Source organism: Schistocerca serialis, chromosome 8 (assembly GCF_023864345.2).
Source record: "Schistocerca serialis cubense isolate TAMUIC-IGC-003099 chromosome 8, iqSchSeri2.2, whole genome shotgun sequence".
In the NCBI taxonomy this organism is placed as follows: Eukaryota; Metazoa; Arthropoda; class Insecta; order Orthoptera; family Acrididae; genus Schistocerca; species Schistocerca serialis.
The window spans coordinates 150,241,795-150,267,265 of record NC_064645.1 but is presented as its reverse complement, the minus strand read 5'-3'; the positions used below and the strand labels follow the sequence as shown (position 1 = coordinate 150,267,265).

Genomic DNA, 25,471 nt, shown 5'->3' with positions numbered 1-25,471 from the left:
ATCACTTAATAAAGGCAAGGGATCTGGTCCAGATTGTATATCAGTCAGGTTTCTCTCAGAGTATGCTGATACAATAGCTTCATATTTAGAAATTGTATACAACCGCTCGCCCACAGAAAGATCCGTACCTAAAAACTGGAAAATTGCTCAAGTCACACCAATACCCGAAAAGGGAAACAGGAATAATCCGCTGAATTACAGACCCATATCACTAACGTCGATTTGGAATAGGGTTTTGGAACATGTACTGTGTTTAACATTATGAAGTACCTCGAAGAAAACGATTTATTGACACAAAGTAAGCATGGATCAGAAAATATCGTTCTTGCGAAACACAACTAGCTCTTTATACTCATGAAGTAAAGAATGCTATCGGCAGAGGATGTCAAATTGATTCCATATTTTTAGATTTCCAGAAGGCTTTCGACACCGTTCCTCACAAGCGTCTTCTAACCTAATTGCGTGCCTACGGAATATAAGAATTTTTAGCATATTGCAGCCCCTTCAGCAACTGCGATAGACTAATGTTTTGAAGAATCAGCCTCAGTTGCTCAAATTTTCTGGTCTTTACCAGGTTAGGTTGCCAACGTATTTGCCGCTGCCAACCGACCGCGTAGTGAAGAGACGCCGGGGCTGGACTTCAGTTAAGTAGTTTTAATTCGACATGGTACCACGGTACCACAGGTTTTAATTTTAATGTTGACTGTGCCTTACTCTGGTAGGATATAGTAACTTTATAATTTAGCCGAAACCTGGTAAAGACCAGAAATTTTGAGCAACTGAGGCTGATTCTTCAAAACATTAACCTATGGAACATCGCCTCAGTTGTGCGACTGCATTCGTAATTTCCTGTCAGAAAGGTCATCGTTCGTAGTAATACAAGAAAGTCATTGAGTAAAACAGAAGCAATATCCGGTGTTCCCCAAGGAAGTGTTATAGGCCCTCTATTGTTCCTGATCTATATTAACGACAAAGGAGACAATCTTAGTAGCTGTCTTAGATTATTTGCAGATGATTACCGTCTTGTAAAGTCATCAGATGACTAAAACGAATTGCAAAATGTATGGTCCGAAAAGTGGCAGTTGACCCTGAATAAAGTAAAGTGTGAAGTTAGTCTCATGAGTACTAAAGGAAATCCACGAAATTTCGATTACGCGATAAGTCACACAAATCTGAAGGCTGTAAATTCAACTAAATACTTAGGGATTACAATCTCAAATAACCTAAAGTGGAGGGTTCACATAGATAATGTTGTGCGTAGAGCAAACCAAAGACTGCAATCAACTGGCAGAACACTTATAAGGTGCAACAGGTCTACTAAAGAGACTGCTTACACCACGCTTGTCCGCCCTATTCCTGAGTATTGCTGTGCGGTGTGGGACCCGCATCAGGTGGGACTGACGGATGACGTCGAAAAAGTACAAAGAAGTGCAGCTCGTTTTGTATTATCGCGAAATAGGGGAGATAGTGCCACAGACATGATACGTGAATTAGAGTGGCAATCATTAAACAAAGGCGTTTTTCGTTGCGACGGGATCTTCTCATAAAATTTCAATCACCAGTTATCTCTTCCAATTGCGAAAACTTTCTGTTGGCACTCACAGAAGGGAGAAATGATCATCACGATAAAATAACAGAAATCAGTTCTCGCACAGAGAAATTTAAGTGCTCGTTTTTCCCGCGCGCCGTTCGAGAGTGGAACGGTAGAGAGACAGCTTGAAGGTGCTTCATTGAACCCTCTGCCAGGCACTTAATTGTGAATAGCAGATTAATCACGTAGATGTAGATGTAGATGTAGATGTAGACAATGAATGTCAACACACAGTAACCCAAGTTCCATACATCGGTATTTGTTTCAAATCCATAAACATGTCGAGTTTTGTGCCTACGAACTACGATTTGCGGACAGCGCTGAATTTCTGTTATCATTTGACAAAACTGCTGCAGAATCGCATCGAATGCTTCTCGAAGCTTTCGGTGAACATGCTCTTGGGAAAACACGGTGTTTCTAGTGGTTCTAAAAATTAAAAAGAATTTGTGATTTTGACGTGAGAAACGACGAGCGCAGGAAACCACCGAAAAAGTTTGAAGACAGCGAATGCAGGCCTTTCTAGACGAAGATGGTACTCAAACTCAACAGAAACTCGCGGAATATTTGAACGTGACGCAGAAAGCCGTTTCTCTTCGGTTGTAAGTTATGGGAAAGGTGCGGAAAGTGGGAAAATGGGTTCCGCACCAACTGAATGAAAGACAGAAAGGAAATTGAAAGACCACTTGTGAAATGCTGCTCACCAGATACAAAAGAAAGTCGTTTCTCCATCAAATAGAGACAGGTGATGAAAAATTGATATATTTTGAGAATCCTAAGCATCGTAAATCATGGATGAAGCCAGACGAACCATCGACATCCAGTCCAAGATCAAATCGTTTTGGAAAGAAGACGATGGTCTGCGTTTGGTGGGATCAGAAGGGTGTCATCTATCATGAGCTGCTAAAACCTGGCGGAACCGTTAACACTGATAGCTACCAACAGCAAATTACCGATGTAAATCGGGTACTATGTGAAAAAGGACCGGAATATGGAAAAAGGCAACACAAAGTCATATTGCGCCATGATAACTCCCCATCACATACAGCAAAACGGGTCAGGGAAGCGATCGAGGCGTTCAGTTGGGACATACTAGGGCATGCGGCTTATTCCACACACTCGGATACCTCCCATTATCATCTATTTGCAATTTGCATCACTGGGACACGCTCTAGCTGAACAACGCTTGAATTCGTGACTGGTTCGCTTGAAAGAAGAACTTTTTTTTGTTTTTGTTCTTTTTTTTGTGTTGCAGTCTTAGCCAGCCAGAGAGGTGGGAGAAACATATAAATAGCAATAGAGATTATTTTGAATGAAATATTGTTTATCAGTTTCAAACAACAGACGTGTAATTGTTGCAGCCAAAGGCCGGTTTCCTACTTCTACACCTAGTATTCGTTTACGAAGCTCAAATTTTCGGGATTCTTGAAATATCGACACTCTGCTCTACCGGTGTCTAGCGGCAAGTCGTGACACTAAGGGTCTATGCATATTAGATAGCACGTAACATGCTGGGCAACACGGCTGAAACCAGCTATCGACACAATTATGGCGCTTCGACAGCAGATATTTATCGTACACCGCAGACACGTAGTATTTATTGTCGAAGGTGTCGTGGTATAACCATGGGAGCAAGCAAACAGAAAAAGGAGCGATCGTCCAACTTCTCTGAAGACGAGAACGATTTGCTGCTGGCAGTTATGTAGGGCCAATATAAAGACGTAAGTGAGCGAAAAAAGTGGTTAGTTTACTTCAACATACCTTCTTATGTTCTGTTTATCAATGCATTTGGAATTGCAGTAGCAGTTTAAGGAGGCGATCGGTAGTTTAAAGTTTAACACGAATTGCGTAGTTACTGCAACCCGATCCCAAAGAGAACAAGTAAAAGTGATGTTGAATCGTTATTGGCTGCAGTCAAAATTAATTGCAAATATTTCTAATTTTCCTTTCCTACTCTGGTGCTAGGTGTCTATAAAATGCCTTTGAACTAATCACATAAATTACGAGTCGTCTTCCAAGAGCTGTTATGAGATTGATCATTAAGTACAAACGGTAGCTGGTAATTTCCTTAACCTAACGTCGCAGATCGAAAAAAAGCATTTTGAGCACGAGCGGCGCGGAAAGGCGTAGTCAAATATTTACTTTCCATTTTTTGTGTTAATAACAACTTTTTTCATTATTTGAGTTGGTATCTGCTAAAAACAAAAGCGATGCAGTTCCACTAAACTTTAAACTGACGATTAGAGTTGAGCCTGAATTTGAACCGTCAATTTTCGCCAGTCAAACATGATCCGATTTTACGACGATATGATTTAGGAATAACGTTGTACAACGAAAATTTCCAGGTTCAGTTTGATTTGAGGTCATTTTCTATCTTAACCTTAAGTTAAATGCTTTATACAATCGGCTCTAAAGCAGCACTAGCGACACAAATCCTGCAGTGCACAGTCTGAACATTGTTCCTACAAGTTTGGTACCCATACAGTAAATAGTTATCCGTCTACACTGGCTCAAGTATCGAAGGTTTAATTACAACCCCATCCTGTAATCTCTACATAATGGAAGAGTTACAGCAGGACACTTATCCTAAGTTCCTTCACATGCTTTGCAGTTTATCAAAACGCTGACAAACACAAACTCACACATACACATACACGTTGTTAGCGATCAGCAATAGACATGTATCTAATCGCTATCCGTTGTATTGTTTATCCAGTATTTCTCGTTTTTTTCATTAGTTTGACACTTCTCACTACAGTCGCCTACGAACAGCTAACAACGCCCTTATGCTAGGCCGTCTCCTGCGGAAGGAGACAGGAACACTACCGTGTTTTTGGGACTCACAAGTAATTAGGAGGGTCAGGAAAAGGACCCGGCTTCGTGACACGATTTTTCTGACTGTAGCGCCGTCTGTCGGCTGCACTAATGCAGTAATGAGGTGTACATGCTCCCGTAGCTACTCCTCATATATCCCACATAGCTGCCTACTGTAAGAATACAACGCCAGCGCGCAAACAGTCCGGTTTCAGCAGAAGGGAACTGCCGCCTTACGTGCTTTTAACGACCGAGCGAAATGGCCCGTTTGTTACCGCCCTCTGGTCGCATAAAGAAAGACGGTGGTTCAGAATAAGGTTTTCAATGGGTTCCTTAATCGTTTAAGGAAAATACCGGCTGGATCTTTTGAGCCAAGTACGCCATTCTTTTCTTTCTCTCGTCCTTACCCATTCCGACTTAGGGCTCCACTATAATATCCTCGTTGCAGTCGGGGACTTAAATCTTAAAGTTCTTTCATTTATTTTCACTTTAAACGCCACCGTTTCCTGCCGTCGGTGTGTTTTTACAAGCTCTGCAATTCCTGATGATTTTAATACGCGGTAATTGGCACGAATATCAATGTTGTTGCATGCAGTTTGTACATCATGTCGTTTGGTCAGCTGTGGAACTCGCACAGTACGGTGGATTCTCTCTCTTAGAGCAATTTATTTGACTATAAACGATAGGATTCCTCTTAGGTAACAGCACAGGCTTGCGTTATCGTGTCATCGCATTACTGTGGCCAATTTGCTAAAATTAGATTCAGAAGGCGGCATTCCTTGTAGTCTCCTGTAGCGGACGCTCGGGTAGGTTTTCACGGTGTCCCACAATACTGTGGCCCGTACGAAATGATCTTCTCCGTAACATCGGAAGCGGATATAAGGAGGTTGTTGGACCCCATGACTTGAACAGGATCAAAACTAACGCTATCTTATGTGTTGTCCATTTAGCGGTGTTGTCAGCTTTGAACGTGAACATCTCGTGATACCGAAAAAGTTAAATCACCGTGACTACAGGACCGAAATCTGTCAGTGTGGTAACGGTACTCATGAATCCAGAGAGTACCGCACCATAATCGATAAAACGCCCTCGAAACACCTGTAGGGCAACAGGGTTTGGCGGTACGAACTATACCGAGGTCCGCCAGGATACGAAGTTGCCAACCCATGGGGATCACGCGATTGGTCGATGCCTCGTTAAATACCGGAGCACTGAGCTACGGTGGACAGTTTTCTTCAGTGCGCCGTATCGTGTACAGTCTACAGTTACCGTCGAGTCTATAACCTACAGTGTCCGTCTGTCGTCTCCGAGACTCAGGCTCCGTAAAATCGTAGGCCAGCTGTGGACTCTACGTAGGCATCACTCAGAGACACAGAGATAGGACTTTAATATTTTAGAAGACTTGTAATACCCTCCTGGAAATTGAAATAAGAACACCGTGAATTCATTGTCCCAGGAAGGGGAAACTTTATTGACACATTCCTGGGGTCAGATACATCACATGATCACACTGACAGAACCACAGGCACATAGACACAGGCAACAGAGCATGCACAATGTCGGCACTAGTACAGTGTATATCCACCTTTCGCAGCAATGCAGGCTGCTATTCTCCCATGGAGACGATCGTAGAGATGCTGGATGTAGTCCTGTGGAACGGCTTGCCATGCCATTTCCACCTGGCGCCTCAGTTGGACCAGCGTTCGTGCTGGACGTGCAGACCGCGTGAGACGACGCTTCATCCAGTCCCAAACATGCTCAATGGGGGACAGATCCGGAGATCTTGCTGGCCAGGGTAGTTGACTTACACCTTCTAGAGCACGTTGGGTGGCACGGGATACATGCGGACGTGCATTGTCCTGTTGGAACAGCAAGTTCCCTTGCCGGTATAGGAATGGTAGAACGATGGGTTCGATGACGGTTTGGATGTACCGTGCACTATTCAGTGTCCCCTCGACGATCACCAGTGGTGTACGGCCAGTGTAGGAGATCGCTCCCCACGCCATGATGCCGGGTGTTGGCCCTGTGTGCCTCGGTCGTATGCAGTCCTGATTGTGGCGCTCACCTGCACGGCGCCAAACACGCATACGACCATCATTGGCACCAAGGCAGAAGCGACTCTCATCGCTGAAGACGACACGTCTCCATTTGTCCCTCCATTCACGCCTGTCGCGACAGCAATGGAGGCGGGCTGCACGATGTTGGGGCGTGAGCGGAAGACGGCCTAACGGTGTGCGGGACCGTAGCCCAGCTTCATGGAGACGGTTGCGAATGGTCCTCGCCGATACCCCAGGAGCAACAGTGTCCCTAATTTGCTGGGAAGTGGCGGTGCGGTCCCCTACGGCACTGCGTAGGATCCTACGGTCTTGGCGTGCATCCGTGCGTCGCTGCGGTCCGGTCCCAGGTCGACGGGCACGTGCACCTTCCGCCGACCACTGGCGACAACATCGATGTACTGTGGAGACCTCACGCCCCACGTGTTGAGCAATTCGGCGGTACGTCCACCCGGCCTCCCGCATGCCCACTATACGCCCTCGCTCAAAGTCCGTCAACTGCACATACGGTTCACGTCCACGCTGTCGCGGCATGCTACCAGTGTTAAAGACTGCGATGGAGCTCCGTATGCCACGGCAAACTGGCTGACACTGACGGCGGCGGTGCACAAATGCTGCGCAGCTAGCGCCATTCGATGGCCAACACCGCCGTTCCTGGTGTGTCCGCTGTGTCGTGCGTGTGATCATTGCTTGTACAGCCCTCTCGCAGTGTCCGGAGCAAGTATGGTGGGTCTGACACACCGGTGTCAATGTGTTCTTTTTTCCATTTCCAGGAGTGTAATTTCAAACGTCTAATTGTGCTAAACATTACACAAGAAGAATCATCAGTTAAGTTGAGTATTTATTCGTATTTATGAATGTCATTTTATTACTAATTGTTGGGAATCTTTCTGATTGGATATAACCTACGCCGTCCACCTGCATTTCCAACAGTCTGTTTCACTTTGGGATATATGATCATAGACATTCATGTTGTTGATGCACAGAATATTACTTTCGAAATGTTGGTAATCTATATTTATTTTGAAACATCCTGACAGATTAAAACTGTGCGCCCGACCGAGACTCGAACTCGGGACCTTTGCCTTTCGCGAGTAGGAGACGAGATACTGGCAGAAGTAAAGCTGTGAAACCGGGCGTGAGTCGTGCTTCGGTAGCTCAGATGGCAGAGCACTTGCCCGCGAAAGGCAAAGGTCCCGAGTTCGAGTCTCGGTAGGGCACACAGTTTTAATCTGCCAGGATGTTTCATATCAGCGCACACTCCGCTCCAGAGTGAAAATCTCATTCTATATTTATTTATTTTTTTGGGTTGTAAATTAAGTCTGATGTAGGTAGATACTATGTCGATGTTGTTGGCTGTGTGTTAGCCACAAAATACTGTGGCTTGACGAAAGAGGTAAATTCTTCCGAATGGCGTACGTATTTATGGCATAAGAGCTGCCACATATCCCACAGCTTAAAATCAATGCAAGTAACGCGAAGGTATCGCAACGCAAATACCGCTGTAAAGGCTCAATTTGGCTGAATATTTACAATCATGCGGAATGTGTGCAGCTAAGGCAGAATCTGTAGAATATGCCTTTAATTTTGAGCACGGAGGGTTTGAAGCGAGACAGTTCTTACAAGAAAAAATATGTCTTCAGTCACTGTAGGAACACGGTTTTACATGCATCAGCACAGCTCAGCGGAGACTTTGAAAGTTGTAAATGAAGTTACTGAAAGCTACTGCGAGAAAGAGATACAAACTTGGGTGACATTCGTAGATATCATGAAAATTTTTGACCATTTTTGACACAGTATGGGCTGACAGTAAACAATCTATGTTACATCCATAATTTCTGTTAACGATTGTGTGTAGATTATTACGGCATGTTGCCATTTTCTGTTTTCTTCAGCATCACCATTGCAGGTTTCTGCTTCTCGTTCGCACCAACATACTACAGTTCGTAACTGCATTTGTTTGGAATCTAGCTCTACAAATATATTTTGCGGTTTCGTATTTATGTAAAACTTAAACAACAGATAATGTTTCCTTGAGAATATATTTTGAAAAAATACACATTTTAACATAGCGCTACGCTCAAAATGATCTTTCCACTCAACTGCTTCCCGCTCTTTTTCAGACATTACGTGTCCGCCGAAATACACTTGTGCCTGCGATATTCCTCCTATTGCCAACTTAAGAATCTTGATGTAACACCGCTCCAGATAGCTGCCCAGTGGGACGTATTTTTAATATACGTCTCCAAGTACTAGAAACCGTTTAACTACTCAAATTATAATATTAATTGTCATGAGTCAGTAATATTGGTCAAACGTTACAAGTTTCAGTTGAACTGGGCAAGAGAGCCGAATTGTGTTCAACAAACGACTGAAAAAAAACTTTCTATGAATGAACAAAACATACGGATCATCCAATTTTATCTGTACCGTACCACCAGAAATTTTCATCTAACACTAATTACTGGGATTGGTGGCGGAAAATTTTCAGCGTGAATAGAAAAATTCAAGAGTATCACCGGAAATTAAATGCACCTTCAAGAAAATAATACGTAGTAATTATTATGTTGATTAAACGACGCTATCGATTATCAGTAAAGTCACTAAATCATCATCCGCTATTATAATTGACAACATTGAGAGGATAGAAGCTGAAAAAAGTAACAGAAGAATAAAAGTGCTTTGGATTTCACTAAGAAATAAAGGTGTCGCAGTTAGCAATAAAGTGACAATGTAACTCGAAAGGGAGACCATTGTGTATTGCGCCGTCGTCCACTCCTGGGACGCTGTAGCATCTACGCTTGTACGATGGCGTGGTGAAAATTAATGACGAATTCATTTTTTTGTGTGAAAACTCTTAAAGCTTTTTGAATGACACAGATTTATTAACATTGCACATCTTTGTTCCTCATGCCTAAATATTTATTTCTTAGGATTGTCACCCTGGCGATGAACACAATCCTCCCAAAGAGAGAGCAGGTTGTTGAGATCGTCACTGTAGAATGTTTGACATTGTTGACGGAGCCGCGAACACACCTCTGCTTGCACTACTCCTTACTGTCAAAGTAAAGTCCTCGAAATGTTCTTAAAGTTATGGAAATAGGTGAAGATTGGAGTACTCAAGTGTCGACTGCATGGAGCGTGATCGATGACAACGCGAGCCCAAGGCGACGCACTGTTGCAGATGTCGCTGCGCTCGTATGTGTTCTGCCATTGTCCTGTTGAAGGAGATAGTATTCATTTGTGGACGAACACTTCCAGTTTGTGGTTTCAGTTTTATGAGAGTCTCGCTGTACGCTGCAGAGTTTGTTAGTGCGTGTAAGCACACCTTGAACATCCTATAACATCGTGGGCAGGACTTAGCCTGCTGTGGTGGCATGGTGATCCTTTGTAGCCGAACTCCATTGATTCTCTCTTGTTTTCGTGGTCAAAATGGTGAACGCAGCTTTCATCACCAGTCACAGTGGTGTTAAGGACTCTATATCACCTTCACGCTCAAAACGCAAAAGAAATTATTGACAGATGTCCAGTCTCGTGTGTTCCGTAACAGGAGTGAGCATTCGAGGCACCCAACTACACACAGTTTTCTGTACCGCAGTTTTTAAATGATGGACTGTACACGTTCTCGTAATATGCCACACAGCAGTGTGTGTCTTATCTGAAGATTTTCTCACAGGAGTTCATCATTCCGATTGCGATGAATCTCGTCGGTTGCCGTTAGGACTTCTGTTATTTTTGAAAATATTACGAATCCCATATATCGATATTTAAATGAAATATCGATATATCGGAGGTAAAAGCATCAACGTACCTGCCTATAAAAATATCGGCTGCAGATTGTAAATATACTACTGGTATTGGATTTGTATATTTAACTACTGATTTATTATTAAATAGTCTGTACATCAACTACTAGCTGTCTGCTTATCCCACCTTAGAGCAACAACTGAAAACGATGCACGTTCACGCATCCCGATAACCGCTTTGGTAGTAATGGTAACCGCATGTAAGTGGCACAGTAAAAGGTGTCTGATGGGTCCGTCGTTCGGTTTCGTCACATATCGGATTTGTCCGGGGAATACTTCATGTCGACTTCCCTATTTTTTTTTTTTCATTTCCGCAAGCGCCGGCGACGTGGCAGTTGCAAAGTCAATATTGTGTGATGAAGTTAAACGATGCAGTTTCTGTTGGTAGCGCCGAGCGCCAATTACCTCGGTATTTCCCCTCTCACGTCTCCGCCCTCCGCAACGACCAGTATTGTTGTTTAGAGTTTTGTTCATCATTTTCAGCGACTGTTTTTGAAGAATGTCAATTCAGCCTTACATTACTGGTCTCCGAGGTCATCAGACCTAACTGTGACTATTGCTTTTATAAAAGTCTCTGCTTATGTGCCTCCGATACCAACAAGAATGAATGAACTGAGACATCGCCCAACAGCAGCTGTGGAAGCTGTCGCTCAAGACGTGCTCGCTGTAGTGTGGGAACAATCTGAATACTGCATTGACATATGCCGTGAATCTCAAGGGGGGCATATTGAACACCTATGAAATGGTATGAGAAAAAGTTTTTTGAGTTTCCCTTTCATCAAAAAACACAATTTACTGTATGTATTTATTAGTTTCAGAAATATAGATGTGCCAAATCGGATGTTTCTTTTTGATACAGCCTGTCCTTCGTGAGTTGTATGTGTGCTCTGTTTCATTTTTTCTTTCATGCGTCACTCGCTTCTCGATCTGTCTGTGTCGTGACAGTTGATTTATTGGCAATGTGGGTAACTGATTCAACTGAGATAAAGAAGGAAGGAAAGAAGAGTCATTATTTACGGAAATAGTTCTGAATGAACATTTCTTAAATACGTATCGTTACCCGTGTCGTAAGACATCCCTGTCAAAGTAATTTGAATTGAGAACGGCAGAATTCTCCTCAATACGCCTTGTGCGGTAATCTGGAGAAATCGCAACTTTCAACTGCGTTAATCCTGGTCGCCAGATGCAATAGAGAATGAGAACACGGTTCATGAATCACCTAGTACGTCAAAGAGTATGTAGAAAGTGCTTTTAACAATTCAATAAAATCTTTAATCATATATTATGGATTTTGTATTCCCAAAAGTATAGTTATATCTAATACCAATAAAAACTTCGCAGAAATCCGTATAAAAAGTTTCTACATATCATATTTTCATACTTCTAAACTGTGAAACGAAACTTGTAATCAATTAGATACTACAGGACGAAGTAATTAGCACGGTAAGCCGTCACAAGTTGAACTTTTTAATCCCAAATAAATCATTTTCAACAAAAAGCGCAGTGGCGTTAACTGCTATCTGCAGAACATAAATCGCCCCCCTGGTACTGTTGGGATATGTGTAAGATCAGAGTTGGCTATTCTAAATCCGGATTATCTTCTATCAAATTATTTGCAGAACATAATTTTTTCTGTAATTGTAGTTTGCCTGCGGTAGAGTACATTACTGTTCAGCGACTTTATTACCTGACATAGGTTCTTATTATTCTGTTTAGTGTTTAGATAAATCATATACGTTAATTGAAAGAAAATATCAAAGAAATAATACTGAGAAACTGAAATTTATTTTTCCTAATAGCTGCAAATATTAAACTTAAACGAACTTCGTTTAATTTCTCAAAAGGAACTGATTTCCAGTCTACTGTATCATTAAATAAAAAGCATTAAGGATCATTTACATCATAAAGCAAAATTCTTACGTTATTTTTTTTAATATCTGCGTATTTATATCACTGAATTTCGCTATGTTGAGTTGTATTTGGTTTTTGGTAAGTGTATTTCATTCTTTCTTCTTAATATTGTATCGCCAAGCGTTTTCAAGCAATAAATCTATTACGATAAGTGCTAATATGTTGGATCGTCAGAGCAATTCCGTGCGCAAATCTGTTAAAATATCGGTAATTATAGTACGGGGTTTCTGTATGGGAGTTTTCCAAATTACTAGGCAACGTGATTCATGATAATTAAATTTGATTACTAGCAGGGTTTGTTTCTGTGCCGCAAAATTACCTAATTGTAGTGTACATGCTATCACGGAATACATACACCATGGCGACGAGTAATTTAATTTTTCTGTAGGGTTTGTCCAGTGAGACCAACTCCCGTTTCCACTCGGTAGGGTTCATGTTCTTTCATGCAAATTATTTTTATTAACACTTTGACTAGTTTCATCTTCGCTTTTGGTGACCACTATTACTAATCAAACGATTAACAAACTTAACAGAAAAATTTTGATAACCGAGTATGGAGTCTTCAGCATTCTTAGCAGAGACTTGTAGTTATCCATATTTTGATTCGGCTTCAGGCTTATGCGGAATCGATTGCTTCTTCCAAAAATGGAGAGGCTCCTGATTGCACGATCAAGTGAATAACAGACTGACACAAAGAGATGATTGAATACATCAACACTGCTGTTATATAAACAGCAGAGGTTTGTCTTTGTAATTTTTTTTTCTCTTCTTCTTTTGCGAGGAATTTATACTGATGTGGTCAAATGCACAGGAAATGACTCGATAAAGCCGTCGTTCAAAGAGTGATACCAAATTTGGTATTAATTTTGTACTGACAATCGGCGTACCATTCGTGTGTAGGATGGATAAGGTGAACGATACCAGCGCACTTGGTCGCAGAGGGGTGGTGGGAGCCCGACGCATGAAACACTTAATTTATGCGGTCGTGCTGACGCGGCATTTTTCACGTGACGCTGTGCAGGCGGAGCGTAACGCGAGGACATCGCTTTGGGAAAACATCCGCCGTCAGAGTTAACGGCCGTGGGCCGGTGAGTGTTGGTGACAGGGACCGCGGTCGATAATCAGGGGTGGTCTGGTAGTGAGTACTGCCTACGTTCACTTTCTTGCAAATGATTCGAGTCCCCATCTGTAATTCCTCAAATCCACAACTCCCGTGGACACACCTATTGTGCCGGGCGCGGTGGCCGTTCGGTTCTAGGCGCTCCAGTCCGGAGCCGAGCTGTTGCTACGGTCGCAGGTTCGAATCCTGCCTCGGGCATGGGTGTATGTGATGTCTTTAGGTTAGTTAGGTTTAAGTAGTTCTAAGTTCTAGGGGTCTGATGACCACAGCAGTTGAGTCCCATAGTGCTCAGAGCCATTTGAACCATTTTTGAACACCTACTGTAGTTATTTTGTACAGGGGGACACGAACTGTGCTTCATATGATTACTGAGGTAGATAACAGGCATAAACTTTATGAAGTGTATTTTTATTCTTCTCAGATGGAAACCCAGTTCTAAGCAAAGAAGGGAAAGCAGAAAGGTGGAAGGAGTATATAGAGGGTCTATACAAGGGCGATGTACTTGAGGACAATATTATGGAAATGGAAGAGGATGTAGATGAAGATGAAATGGGAGATATGATACTGCGTGAAGAGTTTGACAGAGCACTGAAAGACCTGAATCGAAACAAGGCCCCCGGAGTAGACAATATTCCATTGGAACTACTGACGGCCGTGGGAGAGCCAGTCCTGACAAAACTCTACCATCTGGTGAGCAAGATGTATGAAACAGGCGAAATACCCTCAGACTTCAAGAAGAATATAATAATTCCAATCCCAAAGAAAGCAGGTGTTGACAGATGTGAAAATTACCGAACTATCAGCTTAATAAGTCACAGCTGCAAAATACTAACACGAATTCTTTACAGACGAATGGAAAAACTAGTAGAAGCCAACCTCGGGGAAGATCAGTTTGGATTCCGTAGAAACACTGGAACACGTGAGGCAATACTGACCTTACGACTTATCTTAGAAGAAAGATTAAGGAAAGGCAAACCTACATTTCTAGCATTTGTAGACTTAGAGAAAGCTTTTGACAATGTTGACTGGAATACTCTCTTTCAAATTCTAAAGGTAGCAGGGGTAAAATACAGGGAGCGAAAGGCTATTTACAATTTGTACAGAAACCAGATGGCAGTTATAAGAGTCGAGGGACATGAAAGGGAAGCAGTGGTTGGGAAGGGAGTAAGACAGGGTTGTAGCCTCTCCCCGATGTTGTTCAATCTGTATATTGAGCAAGCAGTAAAGGAAACAAAAGAAAAATTCGGAGTAGGTATTAAAATTCATGGAGAAGAACTAAAAACTTTGAGGTTCGCCGATGACATTGTAATTCTGTCAGAGACAGCAAAGGACTTGGAAGAGCAGTTGAATGGAATGGACAGTGTCTTGAAAGGAGGATATAAGATGAACATCAACAAAAGCAAAACAAGGATAATGGAATGTAGCCTAATTAAGTCGGGTGATGCTGAGGGAATTAGATTAGGAAATGAGGCACTTAAAGTAGTAAAGGAGTTTTGCTATTTGGGAAGCAAAATAACTGATGATGGTCGAAGTAGAGAGGATATAAAATGTAGGCTGGCAATGGCAAGGAAAGCGTTTCTGAAGAAGAGAAATTTGTTAACATCCAGCATTGATTTAAGTGTCAGGAAGTCATTTCTGAAAGTATTCGTATGGAGTGTAGCCATGTATGGAAGTGAAACATGGATGATAAATAGTTTGGACAAGAAGAGAATAGAAGGTTTCGAAATGTGGTGCTACAGAAGAATGCTGAAGATTAGATGGATAGATCACATAACTAATGAGGAAGTATTGAATAGGATTGGGGAGAAGAGAAGTTTGTGGCACAACTTGACCAGAAGAAGGGATCGGTTGGTGGGACATGTTCTGAGGCATCAAGGGATCACCAATTTAGTATTGGAGGGCAGCGTGGAGGGTAAAAATCGTAGAGGGAGACCAAGAGATGAATACACTGAGCAGATTCAGAAGGATGTAGGTTGCAGTAGGTACTGGGAGATGAAAAAGCTTGCACAGGATAGAGTAGCATGGAGAGCTGCATCAAACCAGTCTCAGGACTGAAGACCACAACAACAACAACATTTTTATTCTTATAATTAGCCTCCACCACAAGTAAAAGCAAGTAACCTTCTCGCTCCGGCCTCAGTTAGTACCACAAACCGACAGACTAATTAATTTGACGCATCACACACAGAGTCAACAAGCCGATTTGTCTGGTTCTCCTAAAACTCGTATCCACTGTAGCATACACTGTAAACATACGATAAGTGTTTATACTGAAGTCAACATTTCGTGGTAGGGATGGTGCACTGTGAGCGGTACATTAAATGTTCGTAGCTTACAGTGTAATTGATGACGGAAATTAATTTGTGTATTTTTTGTAATCTGCAGCCCAAAAACCTTCACAGAGATCACAACTGAAAAGGAATCCTCTTTGCTTCTGTCTCCGGTTCTTCGGCCAGCGTTCGTCTGATGATTTAACTGACGTTTCGACAGCGCGAGTGGCTGGCATTGTCAACGCTTCACCCTCCATTGCCTGTGGTGAACTGGAGCCGAGTTCGCGGCCGCAGACCATATGTAATTGGCGCGCCAACGTCCGAGGGCTTCTCCGCAGTCATTTCCGGTGCAGTCCTACTCTTGTTACCTGTGACGGTCGTTCGCTGCAGTACGGGAAGCCAGGATCCATTTACCTGAAAGCTTTCTTCTTTCTTGTTCAAGCTATTCCCGTCTTTGTGTATTTCTACAGCTTCTCTGAACACGCGGGTATGATTGTGCTTCAGCGACACGGAAGTTCTGGCTTTCTTGTTGAAGCTATTGCCATGTTTGTGTATTTCTACAGCGTCTCTGAACAAGAAGGTGTGATTGTGCTTCACCGACACGGCAGTTCTGGCTGTAGAGAAGCACTATCACATCCGCTTGTTCAGAGAAGCTGTAGTAATACACAAACACGCCAATAGCTTCAACAAGAAAGAAGAAAGCCTTAAGGTAAACTGATCCTGGCTTGCTGTACTGCAGTGAACGACCGTCGCAGGTAGCAAGAGGAGAACCGCACCGGAAATGATCGCGGAGAAGCCAATAATGGTTCAAATGGCTCTGAGCACTATGGGACTTAACATATGAGGTCATCAGTCCCCTAGAACTGAGAACTACTTAAACCTAACTAGCCTAAGGACATCACACACATCCATGCCCGAGGCAGGATTCGAACCTGCGATCATACCGGTCGCGCGGTTCCAGACTGAAGCGCCTAGAACCGCTCGGCCACGTACGGAGAAGCCCTCGGACGATGGCGCGCCAGGTACATATAGTCTGCGGCCGCGAGCTCGGCTCCAGTTCACCACCGGCAATGGAAGGTGAGGCTTTGACAATGCCAGCCACTCGTGCTGGCGAAACGTCAGTAAAATCATCAGATGAACGTTGGCCGAAGAACCCGAGACAGAAGCAAATAGGCAGTTTGTCAACAAGTGGCCACGAAGGCCTAAACAATTTTGAAAAGAGTCGCCAAATTCCTAGTTAAATTTATTGAAAAGGTGGAAAGTGCAACAAAACTTCATCGCTGTATCAGTGTCATATTGCTGTAAATAAGTCTCCCATTCAATACTGCGTTACAATAACTTGTGAACGGCTATGCCTTCCAACTCGTCATTACGGGAGGTAGGTATCACGAGCCCGTATGAGCAAGTCTGCTCATTAAACGTAGCAGGGCACAGATATTAGTGATGAAACAAGGACTACATCACTGGACGTTCGAATATGGAGACGTGTGCAGAAACACACTGTGGCCAGGCTACAATAGTTGCGAAAAGCACATGGAGCGACGCTACAAGCATGTCAGTAATGGCACGGTTCAGGCAATCGGTTACACTATTCTCGTGTTCACGTAGGCTGTAATGTTCTTGATACGTCGTCCGCCGTTGTGCCTCAAAAGCGATCCATGGAGGATCTCCTGTCCGATAGCGTGTAATCGTTCGTTGACCAACAGGCGACCCGTAACTTTCTACAATACAATGCACGACGCTATCACTTCCGTATCATGTCAGTCACAACAAATTCGTAACCTTTCCCACACAAACAATGGTGCAGACTGCTTCGGTTTTTGCGAAAGTGAAACGCACCTTCCCTTTGCAAGACAGAAGTCCTGTTTCGATATGTTTTGCTTTAGTTCTGCTATTGCACTACTCGCGTTGACATGTTCATGGTATAAAATGTAGTGAACTGTTAGTCAGTGATCATTCCCGTCGTATCGATTTTCTAGACCTTGGTTTGGATGACGTTTGTATACTTTTGGCTTTCTGGAGGTGCCTAACACATTTTTAACAGAAGTCTCCTTTTCTTGTCAAAAAAGGTCATTATAGCCTCTGCCACAGACATCCTGACAAGTAGGTCCATAATATTCTTTTTCGGTGTCTGGTGCTCACAGCACTGCTCTTTGTAGAATCTACAAAGCGCAGTAAACTCTGGCAAAATGCCATTCAAATCAGAATCTTCTATCAGAGAACGACTCTGATCCTCTGAAAGTAACAAAGCCATTGTGCATAAAAGTTTTCCCATAAAAATTGTACAGAAAATAGAACGAACACACCCCCGTGTTCTTTCAAGGATACAGTTACGCGGTAAACATCTTAGGTCTCCAGTCGTGCTAGTACTACTTTAACGCAAAATTGTGTTGTTTGGACATGAGACTACCAATATACTGTATGTCAATCATACAGCACCACGTAGAACAGATACCATCTTCCTCACTGGAGGCGTGCCAGAGATAAGTCCCTGCAGTCACAGTATCCTCTGTGTCCTCGGTGGCTCAGACGGATAGAGCGTCTGCCACGCAAGCAGGAGATCCCGGGTTCGAGTCCCGGTCGGGGCACACATTTTCAACTGTAGCCATTGAGTTATATCAACGCATGTATGCAGCCAGGGGGTTTTCATTTCATTGTAATTTCACTTACATGTGCCACTATCTGTGAGCCACTAGTGCCAGCATAGTCAACAGAAGTACATAGCGGAAAAACTTTCACGATCGTTGTATGTGGGTTGGAAGCAAGGCACCGAGACTGAGGACGGCGGAAGAGAATAAAAACCTAACTCGAACGATCGTCGGAGTTCGGGTGGAAACGATTATCAGCCGAGAACGTGGTTCAATAAGAAATCCTTTCGAAAAACCAATAAATGAAGACAGGGAGAAAGAGGCTTCTGCTGTTTTCAATATATCGCTAGTGAATAACGCACAGTCACAGTTTTACACAGAGTACATGAAGGAACTTGCTCCCCTTCTTTCAGTGGTGTACCGTAGGTCTGTAGAAGAGCGTAGCGTTCCAAAACATTGGAAAAGGGCACAGGTCATCCCCATTTTCAAGAAGGGACGTCGAACAGATGTGCAGAACTGTAACCTATATCTCTAACGTCGATCAGTTGTAGAATTTTGGAACACGTATTATGTTCGAGTATAATGACTTTTCTGGAGACTATAAATCTACTCTGTAGGAATCAGCATGGGTTCTGAAAAAGACGATCGTGTGAAACCCAGCTCGCGCTACTCGTCCACGAGACTCAGAAGGTCATAGACACGGGATCACAGTTAGATGCCGTGTTTTTTGACTTCCGCAAGGCGTTAGATATAGTTCCCCGCAGTCATTAAATGAACAAAGTAAGAGCATACGGACTGTCAGACCAATTGTGCGATTGGAATGAAGAGTTCTTATATAACAGAACGCAGCATGTTATTCTCAATGGGGAGAAGTCTTCCGAAGTAAGAGTGATTTCAGGTGTGCCGCAGGGGAGTGCCGTAGGACCGTTGCTATTCACAATATACATAAATAATCTTGTGGATAACATCGGAAGTTCACTGAGGCTTTTTGCGGATGATGGTGTGGTATATCGAGAGGTTGTAACAATGAAAAATTGTACTGAAATGCAGGAGGATCTGCAACGAATTGACGCATGGTGCAGGGAATGGCAATTCAATCTAAATGTAGACAAGTGTAATGTGCTGCGAATACATAAAATGAAAGACCCTTCATCATTTAGCTACAATATAGCAGGTCAACAACTGGAAGCAGTTAATTCCATAAATTATCTGGGAGTAGGCATTAGGAGTGATTTAAAATGGAATGGTCATATAAAATTAATCGTCGGTAAAGCAGATGCCATACTGAGATTCATTGGAAGAATCCTAAGGAAATGCAGTCCGAAAACAAAGGAAGTAGGTTAAAGTACACTTGTTCGCCCACTGCTCGAATACTGCTTACCGGTGTGGGCTCTGTACCAGATAGGGTTGATAGAAGAGATAGAGAAGATCTAACGAATAGCAGCGCGCTTCATTACAGGATAATTTAGTAATGGCGAAAGCGTTTCGGAGATGATAGATAAACTCCAGTGGAAGACTCTGCAGGAGAGACGCTCAGTAGCTCGGTACGGGCTTTTGTTGAAGTTTCGAGAACATACCTCCTCCAAGGAGTCAAGCAGTATATTGCTCCCTCCTACGTATATCTCGCGAAGAGACCATGATGATAAAATCAGAGAGATTAGAGCCCACACAGAGGCATACCGGCAATCTCTCTTTCCACGAACTATACGAGAATGGAATAGAAGGGAGAACCGATAGAGGTACACAAGGTACCCTCCGCCACACACCGTCAGGTGGCTTGCGGAGTATGGATGTAGATGTAGATGTAGAAGTGTTTCACATCAGCGATATGCAGCGAACCCGAGCTTATTCATCTAGAGGAGGCTCCTTTCTTCTGCGAACGCATACTGTTGGAGCTTACCAGAAGTTTAGAGATGCTTCAACAAACTGTTGCTATAGACAGGGGCTTGCAATTTGGGCCTTCCGCCCCCTTACAGTTTTTTTGTTAGCAAAGCAGACGAGCGCACCTTTCTAACCATGTTTCACAGTCCACTGCGTTAGAGAATCTAGATAAATATGAGCTGGAAGGAGGCAAATTCCTCATGATGTTCGACATAACACCTAGTATGAGTTCCGAAGGTTCCCGCAGAATAGTGTAACACCCACGAGATAAATTTTAACTACAGTGCGACGAGAGGAAATTATGCCTCAAACAGTTATAAACATTATCGATCCGACATGTGGAAAAACAGTGAAATAAAACAAAACGATGATAAATATTAATTAGTTATATAATATTTTATGATGTAATTGGACATATCGATGTGTATCATACAAAGACAATGATAATTGTAAATTCCTTTTATGATCTGCGTTTGTCTTCCGTTGTTTTTACCTTTTTTTTGTTGGCTTTTGTAGGTTGCGGACGCAAGACGCATATCAAACTGAGGTCTTTTAAGAAATTGTAATTATTTGTTGATTATTACTTTCGAATGTAATTCATTATTATTATAAATATGAGTGAATAATTATTTGTAACTTTAATCTCTCTCTCAATAAGCATTATCTGTGTTAATTATTTCTTTCCGTTACAAGAAGCGCAGCCATTGTTGATAGCGGTTTGTATCGCATTTTTATCTGTGTTTCTTACTAAAGTATCAAAGGTTTGCTTGATGAAAATTAACCTAAATAGTGCACAATATAAAAGTAAAGTTTAATAACCATTGTCAGCCGGTGCGGACGAAGGTTCTAGGCGCTACAGTCTGGAACCGCGCAACCGCTACGGTCGCAGGTTCGAATCCTGCCTCGGGCATGGATGTGTGTGATGTCCTTAGGTTAGTTAGGTTTAAGTAGTTCTAAGTTCTAGGGGGCTGATGACCTCAGATGTTATGTCCCATAGTGCTCAGAGCCATTTGAACCACTTTTATTAATCATTAATTCAAATACTTAATCTGTTAAAAGGAAATTTGCTCTAACAATACAAAGTCTCTGTCAGTTGTCTGCCACCATATTAACAATTATCTCAGCGGCAAATTCAAATTACGCAACTCTGCAGACATAAATGCCGAAGGTAATAAAAATGTGTAAAAATAACTGTGCACCGGTAGTCCCGAACTCATTTTAATGAAAATAATTCGAATCAGATTGGCTCTTTAAAACAGCGCTCATAGCACGATCCATATAAAAAACTTTTCTTGCTGATGCATGGAGCCGAAATTAATTACGCACGAGTTGCGAAGAACATTGTTTGAGGTAACATGCGTCAGTGTTGTGCGCGGCTGATATTCGGTGGTTTTAATGATCATTTTGCTGAAGATAACTGTTTCCGTCATAATCAATAGTTGTATAGAATCTGTTGTATGAACTGTGATTTAGTGACACTTACACAACTTACAGACAACACTTTAGCACAACGTTAACTTGGATTTCTTTAACAACTTGACCAAATCTTTAGCCGGGAGAAAAAATTATTTTGTGATTACTCACTGTAATGAAATAACATTATCATTCTCATTTACAAATTAGTTAAATACCAAACCACTTAATAACACAGCGAACGCCACAATAGGTTGGTTAATTTGGATTAAAAAAATCGCCATCTTCTCACTTTCCACAAAGTGTACCTGGTGATCCGTCTGGAAGTAAAATCCAGGTCGACTTATCCTCCTTCCCAGAGCTCGTTTCACTGACGAGATACCTTCTAAGAAGCAAAACGATCATCGTTACCTCCTGTATGAATTCCAGTGAGGCGACTGATTTACTGAATACTGTTCGCATCTCCGATTTCGAAATTTTCAGCGGATTTCGGGAGTGTTATTTATAGCTGGTGTACCCAACGTCGCTGTCGGTGACTCCCCGCCGTGTCACGGCGTTGTGAAGTATATATGGTGTTTACCAGACGCTGAGGCGTCTGCGCGGAGTGGGAGTCAGTAGCAGCAGTCCACTTGGCGGGAGGAGCTCCTGCTCTGAGGCGAGCGGTGCTGAGGACCTACCTTACACCAAAACATCCGCCTCCCTCCCCCACCCCCACCCCTCCTTTCTTCTCGCTCGAAGCGACTCACGCTGTTTTCTGGTGCGGCGCCCGCGGGGCGAAGATCATGAGTGCGGGTCGCGGCGTCACTTATAAAAACGACGCCCGCGTCGGCGACGCCGCCACTTGCCGCCGACACGCAACAAGACGACGCCTCCCACCATGTCCGTGCTACGACAGTTCGCAGCCACCGTCATAGGTGAGTAGTTGGAAGTACGTCTGTCAAGCACAACTTTTCCGTGACTCTCTCTCGTATTTAGCACGTGGTCTCTGGGGACGTCCCGTTCGGGGCAGGCAGGCATCGGGAGTTTCGGCTAAGGTTTTCGACATCATAAGAAAGGCCACCTGGTCGTTTAGTAGGAACCGACAGCTGTTTCTGCCGTCTTTACAGTTTGCTCAAAGTAGTGCCCTTCCGCGGCGGTGATAGTCGTAATGATTGAAAGATCTTCTCAAGGTTTCAAACAAGTGCGTCGCATACCAGATGCGAAATAGCAGTCCCTGTGTTTTTAAGAAGGACGGTGTCGCGTTCCCTCGGACATGCGTTCGTGTTTATTCGCCAATTCCAGGCCATCGACTCCCAATAAAAATGTTCTTCCTGGATCTACATCTACATGGATACTCTGCAAATCACATGTAAGTGCCTGGCAGAGGTTTCATCGAGCCACCTTCACAATTCTCTATTATTCCCATCTCGTGCAGCGCGCGGAAATAATGAACACCATATATCTTTCCGTACGAGCTCTGATTTCCCTTATTTTACCGTGGTGATCGTGCCGCCCTATGTATGTCGGAGTCAACAAAATATTTTCGCATTGAGAGGAGAAAGTTGGTGATTGGAATTTCGTGAGAAGATTCCGTCGCAACGAAAAACGCCTTTCTTTTAATGATTTCCAGCCCAAATCCTGTATCATTTCTGTGACACTCTCTCCCATATTTCGCGATAATACAAAACTTGCTGCCTTTCTTTCAACTTTTTCGACGTACTCCGTCAGTCCTACCCGGCAAGGATCCCACACCGTGCAGGAGTATCTTAAAGGAGGACGGACAAGCGTATTGCAGGCAGCCTCCTTAATAGGTCTGTTACATAGTCTAAGTGTCCTGCCAATAAAACGCAGTCTTTTGTTAGCCTTCCCCACAACATTTTCTATGTGTTCTTTCCAATTTAAGTTGTTCGTAATTGTAATACCTAGGTATTTAGTTAAATTTACAGCTTTTAGATTAGACTGATTTATTGTGTAACCGAAGTTTAACAAGTTCCTTTCAGCACTAATGTGGATGACCTCACACTTTTCGTTATTTAGGGTCAACTGCCACTTTTGGCACCATTCAGATATTTTTTCTAAATCATTTTGCAGTTTGTTTTGATCTTCTGATGACTTTATTAGTCAATAAACGACAGCGTCACCTGCAAACAACCAAAGGCGGCTGCTCAGCTTGTCTCCCAAATCGTTTATTTAGATAAGGAACAGCATAGGGCCTATAACACTACCTTGGGGAACGCCTGAAATCGCTTCTGTTTTACTCGATGAAATTCTGTCTATTACCACGAACTGTGACCTCTCTGGCAGGAAATCGCAAATCCAGTCACATAACTGAGACGATATTCCATAAGCACGCAGTTTTACTACGAGCCGCTTGTGTGGTGTAGTGTCAAAAGCCTTCCGGAAATCCAGGAATACGGAATCGATCTGAAATCCCTTGTCAATTGCACTCAGCACTTCATGTGAATAAAGACCTAGTTGTGTTTCATAGGAACCATGTTTTCTAAACCCATGTTGACTGTGTGTCAATAGACCGTTTTCTTCGAGGTAATTCACAATGTTCGAACACAATATAATTTTAAAATCCTGCTGCATATCGACGTTAACGATATGGGCCTGTAATTTAGTCGATTACTCCTACTACCTTTCTTGAATATTGGTGTGACCTCTGCAACTTTCCAGTCTTTGGGTACGGATCTTACGTCGAGCGAACGGTTGTATATGATTGTTAAGTATGGAGCTAATGCATCAGCATACTCGGAAAGGAACCTAATTGGTATACATTCTGGACCAGAAGAGTTGCTTTTATTAAGTGATTTGAGTTGCTTCACTACTTCGAGTATATTTACTTCTACGTTACTCATGTTGGCAGCTGTTCTCGATATGCGAATTCTGGAATATTTACTTCGTCTTCTTTTGTGAAGGCATTTCGGAAGGTTGTGTTTAGTAAATCTGCTTTGGCAGCACTGTCTTCGATGGGAATATCTGTACCGTACGAGTGCATGTTGAGACACAGGGACGGCGAGCGACATATGGAAGTTTGGATCTAGCCGTGATTCGTGCATGGATAGCAGAAGCGGTTAAGGTGACCGCTCGCTTAAAGCGGGAGACACGGGTTCGAGTTCCCATCCAGCACAAAATTCGTTGTCGTCATTACAATCTACAGGCGATGCTGGTTCATATTTACAATTGCGAGTAAATTTCGCCGCTCGGTGTGGTTCAAATGGCTCTGTGGACTATGGGACTTAACTTCTGAGGTCATCAGTCCCCTAGAACTTAGAACTACTTAAACCTAACTAACATAAGGACATCACACACATCCATGCCCGAGGCAGGATTCCAACTTGCGACCGTAGCGGTCGCGCGGTTCCAGACTGTAGCGCCTAGAACCGCTCGTCCACCCCGGCCGGCTCAATGGCCGCGTGCTTTGAGGCGCCACGTCACGGACTGCGCCCCCCCCCCCCCCCCCACCGGATGGTCGAGTCCTCCCTCGGGCGTGGATATGTGTGTTATTCTTACCGTAAGTTAGTTTAAGTAGTGTGTAAGTCTAGGGACTGACGACCTCAGCTGATTGGTCCCTTAGGTATTCACACACATTCCAACATTTTGAATAAATTTCCTGCTTTCTATAAGAATGCACAAAACTTCATGTTGCCTCGAGAACATAGTTTGTCGAACAAAATTCTGTATGTAGTGTAGTCTTCTTACGCAAAAATTTTCTTATTTCCAAGATCGCCAAGTTAGTACATTACTAGGTTGGTGCCTCTATCTTGTGCACATTGAATGTTGTTATTGTGGCAGAGTGGTGTAGATCATTGTATGATGTAAATGTCAATAATCGGTTTTATGCATCTGAAGAAGGCATTTTGTTTTGCCGTACCGGTAATCCAGTATTGAATGAACATAGCCATCATGGCAACGAAACAAAATATTTTCATAAAATGGATGCAGTACAAATTGCGGCCGCAGTGACCGAGCGGTTCTAGGCGCTATAGCCAGGAACCGGGCGACCGCTACGGTCGCAGGTTCGAATCCTGCTTCGGGCATGGA

The 25,471-nt window shown here is 43.2% G+C and overlaps 1 protein-coding gene and 1 non-coding gene across 2 annotated transcripts in view; both read left to right on the top strand.

The window, feature by feature from the left end:
* Positions 1-18,077: 18,077 nt before the first annotated feature.
* On the top strand, positions 18,078-18,151 carry Trnaa-cgc (transfer RNA alanine (anticodon CGC)). Its single transcript has one exon. It is a non-coding gene; the product is annotated as a tRNA-Ala (tRNA).
* Positions 18,152-22,297: 4,146 nt separating this feature from the next.
* Positions 22,298-25,471, top strand: part of LOC126416889 (facilitated trehalose transporter Tret1-like) — a 41,903-nt gene continuing 38,729 nt past the window's right edge. The window contains exon 1 of the mRNA XM_050084772.1: positions 22,298-22,359. Within this exon, the coding sequence (XP_049940729.1) occupies positions 22,323-22,359 (37 nt within the window). The 5' untranslated portion in view covers positions 22,298-22,322. The remainder of the gene's footprint in view (positions 22,360-25,471) is intronic.